This window comes from Coregonus clupeaformis, chromosome 12 (genome assembly GCF_020615455.1).
Source record: "Coregonus clupeaformis isolate EN_2021a chromosome 12, ASM2061545v1, whole genome shotgun sequence".
NCBI lineage: Eukaryota > Metazoa > Chordata > Actinopteri > Salmoniformes > Salmonidae > Coregonus > Coregonus clupeaformis.
Genome location: NC_059203.1, coordinates 12,139,513 through 12,158,652, shown reverse-complemented (window position 1 = coordinate 12,158,652; position 19,140 = coordinate 12,139,513). Strand labels below are relative to the sequence as shown.

At 41.2% G+C, this 19,140-nt stretch overlaps 2 protein-coding genes across 7 annotated transcripts in view; both read left to right on the top strand.

Moving 5' to 3' along the window:
* The first annotated feature begins 665 nt into the window (after positions 1-665).
* LOC121577718 (60S ribosomal protein L22) lies at positions 666-14,559 on the top strand. Its single transcript, XM_041891535.1, has 4 exons — positions 666-746; positions 1,266-1,382; positions 12,583-12,707; positions 14,370-14,559. Exons 1-4 carry the CDS (start codon positions 735-737, stop codon positions 14,512-14,514), a joined length of 399 nt encoding a protein of 132 aa, XP_041747469.1. The 5' UTR covers positions 666-734; the 3' UTR covers positions 14,515-14,559.
* Positions 14,560-18,057: 3,498 nt separating this feature from the next.
* LOC121577720 (chromodomain-helicase-DNA-binding protein 5-like) overlaps positions 18,058-19,140 on the top strand; it is a 34,419-nt gene continuing 33,336 nt past the window's right edge. For 4 of the 6 annotated variants that reach the window (XM_041891537.2, XM_041891540.2, XM_041891538.2 and 1 more), the window contains exon 1: positions 18,058-18,514. In XM_041891537.2, coding sequence (XP_041747471.2) covers positions 18,448-18,514 — 67 coding nt within the window. In that variant the 5' untranslated portion in view covers positions 18,058-18,447. The remainder of the gene's footprint in view (positions 18,515-19,140) is intronic. The other 2 variants (XM_041891542.2, XM_041891539.2) reach the window with 1 other exon arrangement.

The following is a 19,140-nucleotide window of genomic DNA, read 5'->3' as shown; positions in this document are numbered from 1 at the left end:
GTCCTATCAGCTACCCCCAGCAGGAATGACAGCAATGCAGAAACTCTTCTGGAGTGGCCTGGTTGAGCCCTGATGCCAGGCAGCTGACTGCTCCCCTAGCCAGCAGCCATTCTGCTCACAGAGTGGGGGACTGGGGGTGGGCCAATGGTGCAACCATACTGTTACAGATGACAAAAGGGAAATCAGATATTGTTGCCATGTCAGCAGGGGAAAAATACCCCTAATATTGAATATTCTACCCTTAATTAACCAGGAAGCAGGGATTGAATGGGTATCACCACCAACCGCCATCCTGCAGTCTCAGAAATATTGAAATGAGGGCAGCCTTTTTGACTCAATTGTAAAGAGAAGCTATTTTCCTTTGAACAACTCAACAGGATTTAGAGGATACATGTAGCCTACATATGCCTGTTGAAGTTATAGCCATATCAATAATAATTGGGGCGGCAGGTAGCTTAGTGGTTCTAATCCCCAAGCCGACTAGGTGAAAAATCTGTCGATGTGCCCTTGAGCAAGGCACTTAACCCTAATTGCTCCTGTAAATCGCTCTGGATAAGAGCGTCTGCTAAATGACTAAAAAATGTAAATGTAAATAATTATACCTCAAACAGGGGCAAATAATATCTCCTGGCTGAATCTATCCAAGAGTCATGGATTTCATCTATTTATGTAGACCGGATATAGAATTTAGCAAACGCTGCCTCTTCCTTTCTGGACAAGAATCGCCGGCCAACATGGCTCCGATTGTGAGTACTCACGTTGAAATAGGTTGTATAGCTAAGTATATCACTTTTTATTGTCTGTCGTTTATTGTAGTTAATGTTAACGTAATAAATCCACATTGAAATGTGTTTCCGTGATGCCAAAGAAGAATTGTAGCACCAATCCATTGCTTTGTTTACCAGTTGGGCCTGCACCCATTGAACCACGTTGTAGCAATTTAGCTAGCTAACTTGGCTAGCCAGCGGAAAATGTACTAGCTAGAAGTTAGCGTGCTAATTATAGTCCGATTAGTGACCGTTTTAAAATGTATTTAATCAAATGTGTTACCAAATTGATATGCTAAAGTCTAGTCCCATCGTTAGTTTACACACGTCACGACCAAACATTTCCTGACCAGTTTGATAACACAAATCAATCAAGTTAGCTAATTTCAAAACAATCTAACGTTAGCACGTTAGATACCGAAATGAAACAGTATTGTCTCATTCAGTATTTATCGTTTTGTAGTTATTAACGTTAGACCCTCCGCAATGTCCTGACAGAAGAAGCAGGTCGTCAAAAAGACCAAGACTGGTGGCAAGAAGAAGAAGCAGGTCCTGAAGTTCACCCTGGACTGCACTCACCCAGTGGAGGATGGCATCATGGATGCTGCAAACTTTGTAAGTAGCCTATGTTAGAGAAAAAACATGCGATATCCTATTAAATGTCATACTTTATTACTAGAGTAGGTATATTTCAATGTATGTCACAAATTACCCTCTTAGCTCCAGGAGACCTGTACACATGGGCACCCGTCGCTGAAGGCTGCATCCCATGTCCACGAAAGCATATTTACCAGCCCTCTGGTTTACCTATTTGAGATCAACTTTTCCCACCACCGAAAACACATTTATATTCCGGAATGCCTTACCAGTCAGTAGGGGTTATAAGATGTGTGAAAATAAACGTTTATATCCTACTTCATGAGTTTACGGAATTCACTCCATATCTCCATAAAGGTGCGCTGGAATCTAGTATGGAGGGAGTGAACTTCGGTAAATGTGTATTTTATTTTATAACCCCTACTGACAGATAAGGTATACCAGATTATAGATTTGCCTTCATTTGGTAGGAAAGTTTCTCTGAAATAGGTAAACTAGAGGGCTGGTAAATATGTTTTCTAGGCTTGGGCTGTATACCGCGGTATTTGGAAATAGCTACAGGATGGTTTTTCAATACCGTTGAAACTTCAGTTTTTCTATACATTTTTTAAATATTTTCAGCTATTTAAGTGAATACCTGCAGTCAACTTGGGCAATGAGTTAGGAGATAAAGCAGATTGCGTGATTTCACCTGTTATTATTTTGCAATATGGAGCTTAGTTCCCCAGCAAAGTTGAGCAAGTCACGTGTTTGTAAATAGCACAACAGGAGAAAGCCGGAGCAGGATCAGCAGAGTCCAGCTGTGTATTGACAGGGGTCACGTTTTATATTGAAAGTAAAGTTATTTTTTTGTTGTTGCTTCAATAGAGTGATCAGGGACGTGCAACTATAGTTTTCCTTCATGGAAAATACATTAGTCCAACACATTCGGCATAAAATAGCTTCATTACAGGTCCCCCGTAGCGCAGTTGGTAGAGCATGGTGCTTGCAACGCCAGGGTTGTGGGTTCGTTTCCCACAGGGGGCCAGTATGAAAAATGTATGCACTCACTAAGTCGCTCTGGATAAGAGCTTCTGCTAAATGACTAAAATGTAAAATTTTCATAAGATGAAAATTAAATAGCTGGCAACCGCACAAGTAAATGAGCATACAATGAAAAAGCAAGGTCTTCTTTGCAAAAACAATGCTTGGCTAGGGCTGTTGCGGTGACCGTATTACCGGTGGTTACGAGTCATGAAGGCAGTCAAATTCCACGTGACCGTTTAGCCACAGTAATTAGGCTTCTCCAAGTTCTCATGCTGCTGATGGTCATTAGTAGCCTACCAAACTTACTAAGTGCCTTGTACTCAGCACTCTATTGTCCCTCTAATCACTCTGACATCAATGCAAATGTTTTCGAAAATCTAATCAAATGTTGCGCAACATTTCTATAAGCTATGCAATTGTGTGAGAAAACAGAGTGATGGCCTCTACTACAAAGAGGATCAGCTTTCTATAGGCTAGGCCTACTATATTTATTTCTCAACTTTCCAAATATTAAGCACATTCAGTGGGGAGAACAAGTATTTGATACACTGCCGATTTTGCAGGTTTTCCTACTTACAAAGCATGTAGAGGTCTGTAATTTTTATCATAGGAACACTTCAACTGTGAGAGACGGAATCTAAAACAAAAATCCAGAAAATCACATTGTATGATTTTTAAGTAATTAATTTGCATTTTATTGCATGACATAAGTATTTTATACATCAGAAAAGCAGAACTTAATATTTGGTACAGAAACCTTTGTTTGCAATTACAGAGATCATACGTTTCCTGTAGGTCTTGACCAGGTTTGCACACACTGCAGCAGGGATTTTGGCCCACTCCTCCATACCTTCTCCAGATCCTTCAGGTTTCGGGGCTGTCGCTGGGCAATATGGACTTTCAGCTTCCTCCAAAGATGTTCTATTGGGTTCAGGTCTGGAGACTGGCAAGGCCACTCCAGGACCTTGAGATGCTTCTTACGGAGCCACTCCTTAGTTGCCCTGGCTGTGTGTTTCGGGTCGTTATCATGCTGGAAGACCCAGCCACGACTTCTTCAATGCTCTTACTGAGGGAAGGAGGTTGTTGGCCAAGATCTCGCGATACATGGCCCCATCCATCCTCCCCTCAATACGGTGCAGTCGTCCTGTCCCCTTTGCAGAAAAGCATCCCCAAAGAATGATGTTTCCACCTCCATGCTTCATGGTTGTGATGGTGTTCTTGGGGTTGTACTCATCCTTCTTCTTCCTCCAAACACGGCGAGTGGAGTTTAGACCAAAAAGCTATATTTTTGTCTCATCAGACCACATTACCTTCTCCCATTCCTCCTCTGGATCATCCAGATGGTCATTGGGCAACCTTCAGACGGGCCTGGACATGCGCTGGCTTGAGCAGGGGGACCCAGGATTTTAATCCATGACGGCATAGTGTGTTACTAATGGTTTTCTTTGAGACTGTGGTCCCAGCTCTCTTCAGGTCATTGACCAGGTCCTGCCGTGTAGTTCTGGGTTGATCCCTCACCTTCCTCATGATAATTGATGCCCCACGAGGTGAGATCTTGCATGGAGCCCCAGACCGAGGGTGATTGACCGTCATCTTGAACTTCTTCCATTTTCTAATAATTGCGCCAACAGTTGTTGCCTTCTCACCAAGCTGCTTGCCTATTGTCCTGTAGCCCATCCCAGGCTTGTGCAGGTCTACAATTTTATCTCTGATGTCCTTACACAGCTCTCTGGTCTTGGCCATTGTGGAGAGGTTGGAGTCTGTTTGATTGAGTGTGTGGACAGGTGTCTTTTATACAGGTAACGAGTTCAAACAGGTGCAGTTAATACAGGTAATGAGTGGAGAACAGGAGGGCTTCTTAAAGAAAAACTAACAGGTCTGTGAGAGCTGGAATTCTTAATGGTTGGTAGGTGATCAAATACTTATGTCATGCAATAAAATGCTAATTCATTACTTAAAAATCATACAATGTGATTTTCTGGATTTTTGTTTTAGATTCCGTCTCTCACAGTTGAAGTGTACCTATGATCAAAATTACAGACCTCTACATGCTTTGTAAGTAGGAAAACCTGCAAAATCGGCAGTGTATCAAATACTTGTTCTCCCCACTGTATTTACAACAGGAGTATAGCCTACCTGGCTGGCGTGAAAATAAACCACTGGGAAAAGCGTCCTCCATTCGCTATTTAAGTGCGTAGATTACACATATTTTTTCCCGCTGCCCCACATATATTATTTAGTTTGTGTAAAGACAAGATTAAATCAAGAATAGTCTAATGGGTGACAATATTAGCCTATCACTTGTGAATTATATATTATCACTTGTGAATGATGCCCAGCATAAGAAACTGCTTTTTCTTTGGCTACTTTTTCTAGTCATAGTCGCACACCTCATGTAGCCTAGCCCATAGGCCTATATGTTTGAATAAGGTTTGTATCACAACTAAATTGGCCAGATAACTTCTTAAAATTAAGCACATTAATCCGCTTTACAAGGGGTGTAGAGCCTAACTGGCATACATAAGCAGTGTGTGAGTTTCAAGTTTGGGGAGGATAATTTTCACCATTAAAAAAAATCACCTTTTATCATAAAAGCATTACATGCATAATTGTATTTGCGGTCACTTTTTTGATAATGGTGTTTTCCGCTAATGGAACATTTGCGCTTATAGCCTACTACCATGTGCGCATTGCTGCACTTATGTGAAGAAATAGCCTAATCGTTTATAAAAATTCTAAGCTAAATGTTCCGATCTGTTGCGTCAGCCACATTGTATAAAAAAGCTTTTTGATGCTACTGGTTGTATTAATTTGCGATCATCTATCGCATCCCACAACTGTCCCAGACTATGTTTGGAATATTTATTTCTCGCACAGAATAGAATAGGTCAACCTTTGTATGGGGGATAGTAGATTGACATAGGCTAGTGATTTTCCTGTTCATTAGGCCTACTCATCTTGTTGGCTGACAAAAGGGAAATGTGGACAGTTCTTCCAATGTCTTCAATATGCACCTCGGAATTGGATAAGGACGCACGCAGTTGCGTCCCCAATGTGTCTGTCTTCACTTGTAGCCTGTGAGAAAGACCTGATCACGTGATGGAGCAAGCAGCACTCAGGGAGAAGGGCATAACGGCAACTGGCCGCAAACGGCATGGATTTCTTTAGGGCGCATTACAGCCACACAAAGGGGATGCCGCGTTAAATCCTAGGTAGGGCTGCACGATATATAGTTTCAGCATCGACATTGCGATGTATGCATCCGCAATAGTCACATCACAGAACGTGCGATTTAGTAAGGTAAACATATCAGTCTACAATATATATATTTTTAAATGTTAAACTAGCATTATATCTGTCTGATATAACGTAATTTACTCAGATTTATGGGTTATTGGATACACAGTTTATTATTATTATTTTAAACACGTAGTTCGTTGCTGCACGTGGTTGTCATGCAGTCTCTGCTTGCGCGTGACGAAATGATGAGCGAGGAACAGGCAAAAAAGACAGAAATTGAGAATTTGGTTGCAAAAAGAAATGCATCGTCAATTATATGGAAATATTTCGACTACAGACAGGATGATGTTGACCAAAAACAGGTACTTTGTCGAGAGTGCCTTGCAATTGTTGCCGCAACACGACCAATTTGTTCGATCATTTAAGGCGGCACCACAAATCTTCGTATGACGAGTGCAAAGCATCTCAATGCCCTCCAAAGCAGAAATCTATTTCGGATGCCTTTGCCAGTATTACACCATATGAGAAAGGTTCCAAACGCAGAGAGAGATCACAGATCCAATAACATTTCACGTCGCCAAAGACATGGTACCAATTAACACGGTTACCAAAGAGGGTTTTAAAAACATGATCCGGTCGCTTGACAAGCGGTATGTAATGCCATCACGCAACTATTTTTCTCGAGTTGCCATCCCAGAGTTGTACGAGAAATGCAAGGCACAAGTTGAAACAGAGCTGTCACAAGTGGAATATTATACAGCAACAACGGACTTGTGGTTCAGCCGGACAACGGAGCCCTACATAAGTCTGACCGTACACTTTATTAATGAGGACTTCCACCTGAAAAGTCGCTGTTTGCAAACTGCATTTTTCCCAGAGGATCATACAAGTGAGAACATCGCAACAGGGGTGAGAGAAGCTGTAGCTGATTGGGGCCTAGATGAGAGTCGTCTAGTCTGTATAACAACAGACAATGCTGCAAACATGGTGAAGGCTGCCGCCCTGAACAAGTGGACCAGATTGCAGTGCTTTGGCCACAGACTGCATCTTGCAGTTGGTAAGTTATGCCCAATTGCACATTCTATTTTACTACTGTTGCTATACTATTACTGTTACATATTATTACCTAGCAACCTGTTTTGAAATATAACAATTTTCATAAGTTTCATATTTTTATTGTAGAGGATGGGGCTGGGGAAGAATGAAGGATACAGACTCAGGTTGATAGCCAAAGCTCTGAATGCCAGGGCTGATATCCTATGGCATTAACATTTCATATCTATATATCTCTGCTATCTTTTTTATGTTTAAATGTTGCATTTGTTTACAATAACAAACAATGGAATTAAATGCCCCTATATTTTGGGTTGTCATTAAGTAAAATGGTTAGTGCTAAACTCATGAGATATAAGTTATATGAGAATGAATGTGTTTTATTATAGGTCTTAAAAACATAAAGCATGCTGAAACTCTAAATTGTATCTGTAAATAACTAATTGTGTAATCATTTGCAAAACTGTTTTATGAGCAATTTATTTTTATAAATCATTTATTAAAGTAAATGTATTAAATGTGTATAAAAATAAGTACTTTATTTTGTCTTTGTTTTCTCCCTTAGAAAATGCAGTGAAAAGGATGGGCGCATTGACCGTGCTGCAGGTGTCTGCAAGAAGCTGGTGGGTCACTTCTCTCACAGCTGGAAGGCCAGAAGTGCTCTTGAAAGAGCCCAGAAGGAACTCAATCTACCTTCACATTCCCTCATAGATGGGGTTCCAGACAGAAGATGATCAGCAGGATACTAGAGCAGCAGAAGGCTATAACTCAGGTCCTGTCTGAGGACAGGAAGACACGGCATCTAATTCTAACCTGGCAAGATATGGATGTCCTGGAATCTGTCAGTAAGTCACTGGGCCCATTGCTGGACTTCACAGATGCACTCTCAGGTGAAGACTATGTTAGTGTCTCATATGTGAAGCCAGTTCTTCACCTCTTCAACACTTCAATGCTGCTAATACAAGAGGGAGACAGACTTGACCAAGACCTTGAAAACGGAGATGTTACTACTCAGGAGCTGCTAGATGCGGCTTGTTGTTTGGACCCCCGGTTCAAGATGGACTTCATCAGTGAAGACAACAAGCCCCAAGTCAAGGCCAGAGTGGCATCAGAAATGATGGAAAGCCAGGAGGAGACGTCAAGCAGCAGCACTGAAGTGGAGCCTGAAGTTGCTGATACGTCCCAGGCAAAGAAAGCCAAGAAGTCCTTTGGAAGTTTCTTTAAACTGAGCGGAGCTGCAGCAAAGGGTGATTCCTTTCTGACCCACAAGGATGCTGTGGAAGCAGAATTAAACAACTACCTGCTAACACCTTCCTTAGACAAAGAGGAAGATCCACTTGCATGGTGGAAAACACATAGAGTAAGCTTTACACATCTCGCCAAGCTTGCCCGCTAGTATCTATCCATTCCCGCTATAAGGTCACCCTCGGAGAGGCTTTTCAGTACAAGTGGCAACATTGTCACTTGCCAACGGTCATGTCTCAAGCCTGTAATGTTGAATAGACTGGTATTCTTGGCCAAAAACCTTCAAGTTTGAGTGAGCAATGTATACATGCTTAAAGTCAAGTTATTATATTTGAATATAATTTAGATTTACTATATTATTCTACAGTTGTGAGAAATACATTTATTTATTTTCCTAGGTACTCTGTTTAGAAAGAAACCAGATTTTATACAGTTGAAAAGTTTAATTTAATCAGCATTTGTCTAGCCATGATGATCAACACTGTTTTCCTTTGGCACTGTTGCTAAGAAAAGTTTATTTTAAAAACAGAAGTTTGTGAAATACAATGGTTCTGTGTTTATTTGTTATTCATGTTAAGTTCATTGGTATTTATTAGTTAGGTTTTGCTTTTATTATTACAAATTATTTGTTTTGTAAACCACTCAGGAGTATAGCTGCTCTTTCATTTTTCAAATGGTTTAAATTAAGAGATGTTTCTATTTTCAAAAAGGAGGTTTGTAATTTAATTTGTAATGTAATAAAATGTTGAATTACTTTTTGATTGGATTTTGTCATTCACATTAATTCCCTATTGTGATAATGAAACTTCATCTGTATAGAATACTCTGTTAGGAGTACTGAGATACAGCCTCCTGTAATCTCCTGGATCCCTTATATACACCACACCTCTTCATTCACAAATGAGCCCCTTTATTTTAGGGTAAGCAACATGCATTATTAATATCATAACATGTTAGATCATTGACTTTAGTCTGAATTGATAGAGTATTACATGAATACAATAGAACCATGGTGAATTAAACCGTGTGTTAATTAATATAATAAATTAAACTAGTCAAAAGGTAAAAAGTCATTTTCAGTTTTCCATGAAGATGCAGTTCCCTACAAAATCACCCCAATCATTCTAGAATAATTAATTATTCTCAAATAGAGCTTTTCAAGTCATCTGGTGAAAACATCCTGTATTTTTTCATATCACAATATATATCACAGGTAGCTTACATTTTAGTAATTTAGCAGATGCTCTTATCCAGAGCGACTTACAGTTAAGTGAGTGCATACATTATTTATTTTTCATACTGGCCCCCCGTGGGAATTGAACCCACAACCCTGGCGTTGCAAACGCCATGCTCTACCAACTGAGCTACATCCCTGCCGGCCATTCCCTCCCCTACGCTGGGCCAATTGTGCGCCACCCCATAGGTCTCCCGGTCGCGGCCGGCTACGACAGAGCCTGGATTCGAACCAGGATCTCTAGTGGCACAGCTAGTACTGCGATGCAGTGCCTTAGACCACTGCACCACTCGGGAGGTAAGGAGCTTAGTGGTTAAGAGCGTTGTGCCAGTAACCGAAAGGTCGCTGGTTCTAATCTCCGAGCCGACTAGGTGAAAAATCTGTCTGTGTCCTTGAGCAAGGCACTTAACCCTAATTGCTCATGTAAGTCGCTCTGGATAAGAGCGTCTGCTAAATGACAAATAAAAATAAAAACGCAATGTCAGTTATTTCCAATATCGTGCAACCCTAATCCTAGGCATTATCAACTGCTTGTCAAATTGTGAATGAGTGACTGATGTAGTGTGTACAGCCTGCGCAAAAAAACAAAGCAGGGCTCATGCCTTTCAAGCTACTTTTTTGAAATCGTCATTATTCGCATCATGCAGCCTAACAATGTATTAAAAATCAAAACATATAGCCCAAAGTTTGTAGAACAACTAAAGTTACATTAACTGTAAGCATATAGGAATACATATTTCTTTGTTAACCGCTCAACACAGAATAGCTGCATGTGCGCACTCCCTCAAATCGTTTGGGGAAAATATCCTTTCTATTTTATTCAGCTTTGTTCAATTGTATTCTTCATACTATAAAATAATGCCATGCGGATGTTACATTTCAAGAACCATCCCCCCACATGCCTGTAGAAGGGGTACTGCGTGTAATGTTCGTTACTGTTTTCCGACCTGGTAGGACACATTTTGCAGAGTTGTTGCGTATGCTAGTTTGCAACATTGCAGAAAATGGAAGAAAACTGAATTCTGTTTTGCCCGAATTGTACTCAATACACACAATTTAGTCGAAGGCATTACAACTCCTGTGCCTGAACACTACTGAAAAAACAGACGTTAAGACGTGTCTACCTACAGGCTATGGTAAAAGTTAAGTATATCATGTGTGACCGACAGTCTGCAATTAAAAGTAAAGTGGAGAAACCGATGAAACGGTAGTTTCTCCTCTGATGTCAATAATCGTGTAACACGGTTTGTGTCTTGATGGGGTTTTAATCAGTGATATCACGGCCATCCTCACGCACTGTTGCTCCTACGGCACTAATCTAGTGGGCACCTTTAGAGCTCACACAGCAAGGGATTTGATTGGTTTAATGTGTTGCGAGGTGTTAATGATTTACACCGGGTTTCACCCCTTTGTAGCTACTTTCTGCCATTGACTTCAGGAGGCTTTCCGATTAGGGAAGCCTGGTTCAAGACGAGTCTACTATAACTGATATGTGGTTGTCGTACATACAGTGAGGGAAAAAAGTATTTGATCCCCTGCTGATTTTGTACGTTTGCCCACTGACAAAGAAATTATCAGTCTATAATTTTAATGGTAGGTTTATTTGAACAGTGAGAGACAGAATAACTACAAAGAAATCCAGAAAAACGCATGTCAAAAATGTTATAAATTGATTTGCATTTTAATGAGGGAAATAAGTATTTGACCCCCTCTCAATCAGAAAGATTTCTGGCTCCCAGGTGTCTTTTATACAGGTAACAAGCTGAGATTGGGAGCACACTCTTAAAGGGAGTGCTGCTAATCTCAGCTTGTTACCTGTATAAAAGACACCTGTCCACAGAAGCAATCAATCAATCAGATTCCAAACTCTCCACCATGGCCAAGACCAAAGAGCTCTCCAAGGATGTCAGGGACAAGATTGTAGACCTACACAAGGCTGGAATGGGCTACAAGACCATCGCTAAGCAGCTTGGTGAGAAGGTGACAACAGTTGGTGCGATTATTCGCAAATGGAAGAAACAAAAAAGAACTGTAAATCTCCCTCGGCCTGGGGCTCTATGCAAGATCTCACCTCGTGGAGTTGCAATGATCAGGAGAACGGTGAGGAATTAGCCCAGAACTACACGGGAGGATCTTGTCAATAATCTCAAGGCAGCTACACACTACGCCGTGAAGGACTGAAATCCTGCAGCGCCCGCAAGGTCCCCCTGCTCAAGAAGCACATATACAGGCCCGTCTGAAGTTTGCCAATGAACATCTGAATGATTCAGAGGAGAACTGGGTGATGAGACCAAAATCGAACTCTTTAGCATCAACTCCACTCGCCGTGTTTGGAGGAGGAGGAATGCTGCCTATGACCCCAATAACACCATCCTCACCGTCAAACATGGAGGTGGAAACATTATGCTTTGGGGGTGTTTTTCTGCTAAGGGGAAAGGACAACTTCACCGCATCAAAGGGACGATGGACAGGGCCATGTACCATCAAATCTTGGGACGATGGACAGGGCCATGTACCGTCAAATCTTGGGTGAGAACCTCCTTCCCCTTTTCTGCTAAGGGGACAGGACAACTTCACCGCATCAAAGGGACGATGGACAGGGCCATGTACCGTCAAATCTTGGGTGAGAACCTCCTTCCCTCAGCCAGGGCATTGAAAATGGGTCGTGGATGGGTATTCCAGCATGACAATGACCCAAAACACACAGCCAAGGCAAAAAAGGAGTGGCACAAGAAGAAGCACATTAAGGTCTTTGAGCGGCCTAGCCAGTCTCCAGACCTTAATCCCATAGAAAATCTGTGGAGGGAGCTGAAGGTTCGAGTTGCCAAACGTCAGGCTCGAAACCTTAAAGACTTGGAGAAGATCTGCAAAGAGGAGTCGGACAAAATCCCTCCTGAGATGTGTGCAAACCTGGTAGCCAACTACAAGAAACGTCTGACCTCTGTGATTGCCAACAAGGGTTTTGCCACCAAGTACTAAGTCATGTTTTGCAGAGGGGTCAAATACTTATTTCCCTCATTAAAATGCAAATCAATTTATAACATTTTTGACATGCGTTTTTCTTGATTTTTTTGTTGTTATTCTGTCTCTCACTGTTCAAATAAACCTACCATTAAAATTATAGACTGATCATGTCTTTGTCAGTGGGCAAACATACAAAATCAGCAGGGGATCAAATACTTTTTTCCCTCACTGTAACTACCTTAAGTAAAATGCACTAACTGTAAATTGCTCTGGATTAGAGTCTGCTAAATGACAAATGTTTAAAATGTAAATTATATACAACTCACGGTTCTCATATTGACAGAATATTTGCAGCAGTATGTAGCATTCATTACAGGTAGTATCCTGTTGGGTATGGTTTCATATTTGGGAGTATGACTATATCCTAAAATCCACCTTTGGCCTCGTCTTCTACAGGAACAGTTCCTGCAGGAGCGCATCAAGGTCAACGGTAAAGCTGGGAACCTGGGTGGTGGCGTGGTGTCCATTGAAAGGAGCAAGAGCAAAATCTCTGTGAATTCTGAGGTGCCATTCTCCAAAAGGTATGTTTGATTGAAATCTTGATTCAGCTTATGAATTGCCCTTGTAATGTGGTGAGCAACATCACTTGCTATTTTATGTTGTGTTGTCTGATGGTGGGACTTGGTTTGTGTCGGCAGGTAGCTTGGTGGTTAAGAGCGTTGTGCCAGTAACCGAAAGGTCGCTGGTTCTAATCCCCGAGCCGACTAGGTGAAAAATCTGTCGATGTGCCCTTGAGCAAGGCACTTAACCCGAATTGTTCCTGTAAGTCGCTCTGGATAAGAGCGTCTGCTAAATGACTAAAATGTAAATGTGTCCACAGTTATGCATATATTGCATTTTCACTTGTTCTATTAGGAAGGTGGATCTGTCCTTTGATCAAGGTCTCCAGCAGTGAACATGATTTTCATCAGTCTCAAAGTGACATTGTCGTTTCCAAGTCACCATGTACCCTCTTAGACATTCATGGACATTCACGGGCAGTAAATAATTGGAAATTAATCATTTGATTCAATGCAATCTCCCCCCCACTCAATGTTTATATTCAGCTTTTCTGTCTCCGGATATGCCATTTATATTTTAACTTTGTAGCATTTTAAAAAAGCTCCTGTATTTCCCGTGGGATCATGGCACTTGCTTTTTCTGAAATTCAATGTTTTTAATCAAATTTCCTCCTCCAGTGTGGGCCTAGTGCTTAATTGACTCATTATGAACCTTTATTTGTAAAGATTTGATGGTTCGATTGGAGGGCATGTTGGGAATAATGGGGCAGGGAAATCGCAACAAATGGGAAAATACAAATACAAAACACAGTTGAATATGAAGTGGCCATTGGCATGTCCCTGGACGGCACTTATTTTGAGCCTAAAATGAAGAAAATCGGCACAAAATTGTAGGGGCAAATCCCGTTGTAATTTTGTGGCTTAAGCCCACGTGAACGAATGTGCTTGCTCTCGAAATGGAATGCACAGGAGTCTCCCTGTGTGATTTCGGCTTTACGGTATTATAATATAGATGTTGCAGGGAAGCAATCCGGGCTCTTTTAAAACAAGCCTTTTTACACCATTACCCTCCACATCAATCCCTGGATGTATCCCTGATCCTTTTCTTCTGATATGGATAGGTTCAGTATTTTGAACAGATTCAGTTTGTTGATCTGCTTGGTGCTCAAGTTTACACAGTTGACTTCAGACGTGAATGCCATTTGTGACTAGCATTAGTGTATGGGGATGTGGTACATCTAGGCTTTATGTAATGGGGGTCAGGGTTTAAATTATACATCGACTCTTGTAGATGCCCTAAGTGTCTTGGGGGTGCCGACGTCTATCTTTGACAGTTGTCGGGGGGGTCTCTCACAGAAATTTTTAATTCTTATGCGGAATCCCTGATTTGTTATGGAGGTGCCAAGACCTGCTGTAAATGTTTACCCTGATGAGGGTGCAATTGTTCGTTTTTTTTCCGTTGCAGATAAAGGTTAAATATGGAGCTGATGATTCGATGTTCTGCATGTCATAATGTCTGTTATTCTATCTGAACGTTCTGCAATGTTGCACCCTCCAGAATAAACCCAAGGCCTAGCCTGATAAGTTCTCAAAATGTAAATGTAACAAATTTACAGTACATCTTTGTCACAGTGTAATTTTCAATGGGGTTTAAATTGATGACACTGCCCTTCTATCTGCCAGGTATTTGAAATATCTGACCAAGAAGTACCTGAAGAAGAACAACCTGAGGGACTGGCTGCGTGTGGTGGCCAATACCAAGGAGAGTTACGAACTGCGCTACTTCCAGATCAACCAGGATGAGGAAGAGGAGGAGGATGAAGATTAAATCCATGCCACTTTCTTTTGTCAATAAAATGTCTAAAGAACAAAAGCTTCTACCATGGCTTTATTTGCTGATTTGGGACTAAATCTGCATACTGTTTGAATCATTTGAACTACTCTTGCAATGAGCTGGTTAGACTTGAAAACCCATTCTTTATAATGTGAGGATATGTGTTCTGTGCTTACAAGTTTTAATGTCATGTGCACAAGTACAGTGAAATGCCTTTCTTGCAAACTCTAAACCCAGCAATGCAGTAATCGAACAATGTAATACTAAAAATGACAACGTAGAACAAAAAACAGATAAAAGAACACCATAAAGTAAGCAAGCATACTATATACAGGGTCAGTCAGTTCTAGTACCATATTTACAATGTGCAAGGATACTGGAGTGATCGAGGTAGATATGGGTAAGGTGACTTGGCAACAGGATATAATAAACAGAGTAGCAGCAGCTTATGTGATTGTGTGTGTGTGTAGTTAGTATAAATATGTGCATATTAAGTGTGTGGTGGAGTGTGAGTGTGTAGGGCCCTTTTGAGTGTGCATAGAGACGGTGTAAAAATAAAATAGTCAGTGTAGACATGTTGTTCACTATTGAGCAGTCATGGCTTTGGGATAGAAGCTGTTAAGGAGCCTGTTGGTGTCAGATTTGATGCAATGGTACCGCTTGCTGTGCGGACGCGGAGAGCACAGTCTATGGCTTGGGTGGCTGGAGTCTAAAGATTTTCCAGGCCTTCATTTCACGTGCAGGGAGCTCGGCCCCAGTGACGTACTGGGCTCTCTGCACCACTCTCTGTAGCTCCAAACCATCGAGGGTGGTGCTGTTGCCAAGCAGTGATGCAGCCAGTCAAGATGCTCTCAATGGTACAGCTGTAGAACTTTCAGGATTTGAAGGTACATGCTAAACCTTTACAACCTGAGGGGGAAGATGCATGTCGTGTCTTCTTCACTACTGTGTGTGTGTGTGGACCGTTTGAAGTCCTTAGTGATTTGGACAACAAAGAACTTGAAGCTCTCTTTTATACAGGGTTCCTTATTTTCACTCTGTCAATTAGATATAGGTTGTTGATCCATCCTCAGTTTTCTTTCACAGCCATTAAACTCTGTAACTGTTTTAAAGTCACCATTGGCCTATTGTTGAAATCCCTGAGTGGGTTCCTTCCTCTTCGGCAACTGAGTTAGGAAGGACGCCTGTATCTTTGTAGTGACTGGGTGTATTGATACACCATCCAAAGTGTAATTAACTTCACTATGCTCAAAGGGATATTCAATGTCTGCTTTTTTTGTGACCACCTTTGCGAGGCATTGTAAAACCTCCCTTGCCTTTGTGGTTGAATCTGTTTCAAATTCAGTTCTCGTCTGATGGACCTTAAAGATAATTGTATGTGTAAGGGTACAGAAATGAGGTAGTCATTAAAAAAGCATGTTAAACACTATTGCACACAGTGAGTTCATGCAATTTATATATATAAAACAAGTGATTTGTTAAGCACATTTTACTGAACTTATTTAGACTTGCCATAACAAAGGGGTTTAATACTTATTGACTCAAGACATTTCAGTTTTTCATTTTTTATTAATTGATAAACATTTTGAAAAACAATTCCACTTTGACATTATGGGGTATTGTGTGTAGGACAGTGACCAAAACAATCTCAATTTAATCAATTAAAAATGTGGGCTGTAAGACAAAATGTGGAAAAAGTCAAGGGGTGTGGATACTTTCTGAAGGCACTGTAAATGCAACAAAAGTACTGATATTGTATATTTTAATAGCACTCACAGCTTTCCAAGAAAACAACAATTTAGACATTTATGGTCTGTGTACATATTTTAGAGCCTATTTATACAGAAAATGTGTATAATACCGGTATAAACTGTATTTATAATTATATGAGAATATTTTAGGTTGACAATTCTGTTACACATGCCTTTTACTTACTTATATTTTCCTGCATAAAAAAAAATAAAATCAGGATTATGCCTCTGCCATTCATTACAATTAGACTGGTTTGGATTTCTCCCTGGCTGGCATTTTCACCCAATTCTGGAATTTTGAGGATTTATGACAGCCCCTCGAGTTATTTAATAGGATCTCTATGGTTGCAATTACTTTTCGAATCTGCTTTCAAATGCAGCGCTTCTAAGAAAGTAAAAAATAATCCCACGTTTCCTTTGTTTCATGTGGTCAATCACACTCCTCAGGAGTTGCCTGCTTCTGAGACTGAGTCTATCACAGACGTCATTCCCGAATCCCCCCACCACCACTGCTGTGTATTCTGGGGGAACCCTCTCCCTGGCTCGGACAGTCTATGCGACTCCAGCAGAATCGCCACGCGGTAGTGAGCCTATGTTGCTGACCGGACCCTATTCCTCACCGCCACCAGATCATCACCAGCCAGAGCTACATGGCGAGCTGTCGCCAGCGACAGAGGCCCTGCCTGCCTGTCCCTGCATTAGGGGACCCTCCATAATCCACCGGTCCTGTCTGCTGCTACCGCCGATGACCGGTCCAGCCCTGACCTGGGCCCATGGGGGGACCCAGCCACACAACTGTCAGTACAGCTTCACCTGACCGAGCCACAACAGTTTCCCATGTGTGGAATGGTCCAAAGGACATCCAGCCAATTTGACACAACTGTGGGAAGCGTTGGAGTCAACTCAATATTAGGAAGGTGTTCTTAATGTTTGTACACTTAGTACAATACGAATTGTAATTGGTAACATATCATACGAAGTGGATGATGGACATCCACCAATTAATAAAACCAATACGAAACGTAACATGTCATACTAATTGGTATTTTCCGGATTTAAATGTACTATGTTACGTCTACCCCTGAGTTCAGGTTGCAACGTAACCTTGACAACTGTTCAAAGCAATCAACACAGCACTGGCTGCAGCGCTTGCCATTTATTGTAGGTGAAAAGCAAGTTTGTTGAATGCATGCATGCCTTGGCTAAATCATTTCCAAAACAAAAGGAATAATATACTTAAAATTGCCAATTCAACCAAGTTTAGTGTAGGCTACAATAATTTCACGAACGAATGCCCTCTCCGTAACATTCACTGTTCAGCATGCGCTGCCGTCATTAATCAAGATACAATACAATGTAGCCGAAATGACTGCTGCATGCAACAAACCCACTTTTAATGTCTATGTTAACAAATATATTATCATTGCCCTTATGTCAGCGAGCTGTTTCCATCCTAGATTTTAAAGTTTAAAGACGAATTACCCCCATTGACTCAAGTTTAATAATGCCTATAGATAGATAGATTATTAACTTGGTTTTATGATTATTGCCATTGTCATAATGGCCAACATTTAATTAAAATACGTAATATTGGCGGTTATTCAAACCAAGTTTGACTTAGATTGTTTTACTACTGGATACATTACACTGCATCAAAAGCATTTGAGACGAAATGCGAAGTGGGGGCTCACTAGGGGATTGAGTGAAGTTTTTTCCCCATATCCTGGAGTAACCTCCATTTCTAGAGTTGCTTCGGAAAACGGGCAAAGAGACGGGCGGGAAGAGCTGCACACAGTGACATTGCTACTTGCAGCACTGCTCACGACTAGTAAAAGTGGTAACTAGGGGAGCATGACTTAACTAGTTGTGGTGAAAATTATGGGATGGATTGTCATGGCAACAGACCAGACGTCACAATCTGGGCATGTGTGTTCCAGTTTTGTCTCTTTCTTATTTTCAGACTGGAGGACTTGGATAGAGAAGAGTGGAAAAGGAAATACATGTTTTCCAACAAAAACAGGGAAACCATCATTCTTGAAAATATACAGATATACATTTTATTTACACAAGACCCATATAATTCTTTTCGGAGAGGCAATAAGAGGTGAACAGTGGCGTTTTGAGGGTTAACTTTCAGTTAATTCTCAGGCAAGAGGATTTTTGGTATGCGATAAAGATGCCTGGGTCGTTAAGCAATGAAGACGAGGGACAAGAGGACATGGATTTTGAAGACGAAATACCAGGTGAGCGAGTGAAGTAAAGGGGGGGAGTTTCTGCCAGTCAGATTTTTTGCGCTGCTACGCCTAGTTGAATGCGGGGAAAAGGCTTGTCGTACTATACGTTCTAGGAGAAAAGAGGGGTGGGGTGCAGTAAGCGTTTCAATTTTTCCACGACCCGTTGTTTTCCTCAGGGGCACAGGTCTGCACTTGTCGTCACTGTGTCATCCTCAAATATGATATAGACGAATGAAAAGCCGCCATCAGTGGTACTGAAATGAGCCGGTCCGAGAAAAGGGGACAGCCTAAAAATCCGTGCATTCTCGTGAAAAAAATATTAAAAGCTTAGATGTTGGGCCACCCGAACTCCATTTTACTTTGACTACGATCAGCATATATACTACATTTTAAAAATTAGAATTTGGCACATGCACACCATTTTATTCGGGCTGATTCGAGGGTGCGCCGTTTTATTTTGCTGTTAGGCAACAATATATTTTTTTGTGTTTCAGTGTTAGGTCAGGAGTTGCACCTCACATGCCGTGACAACTGAATAAAATGTCTCCATTATTACTAAATGAATGTCCATAAACTGTCCAACTCTCCCTGGTGATGCAGCATCATCAAAATTGAGCAGCTGTGTCCCAATTGTT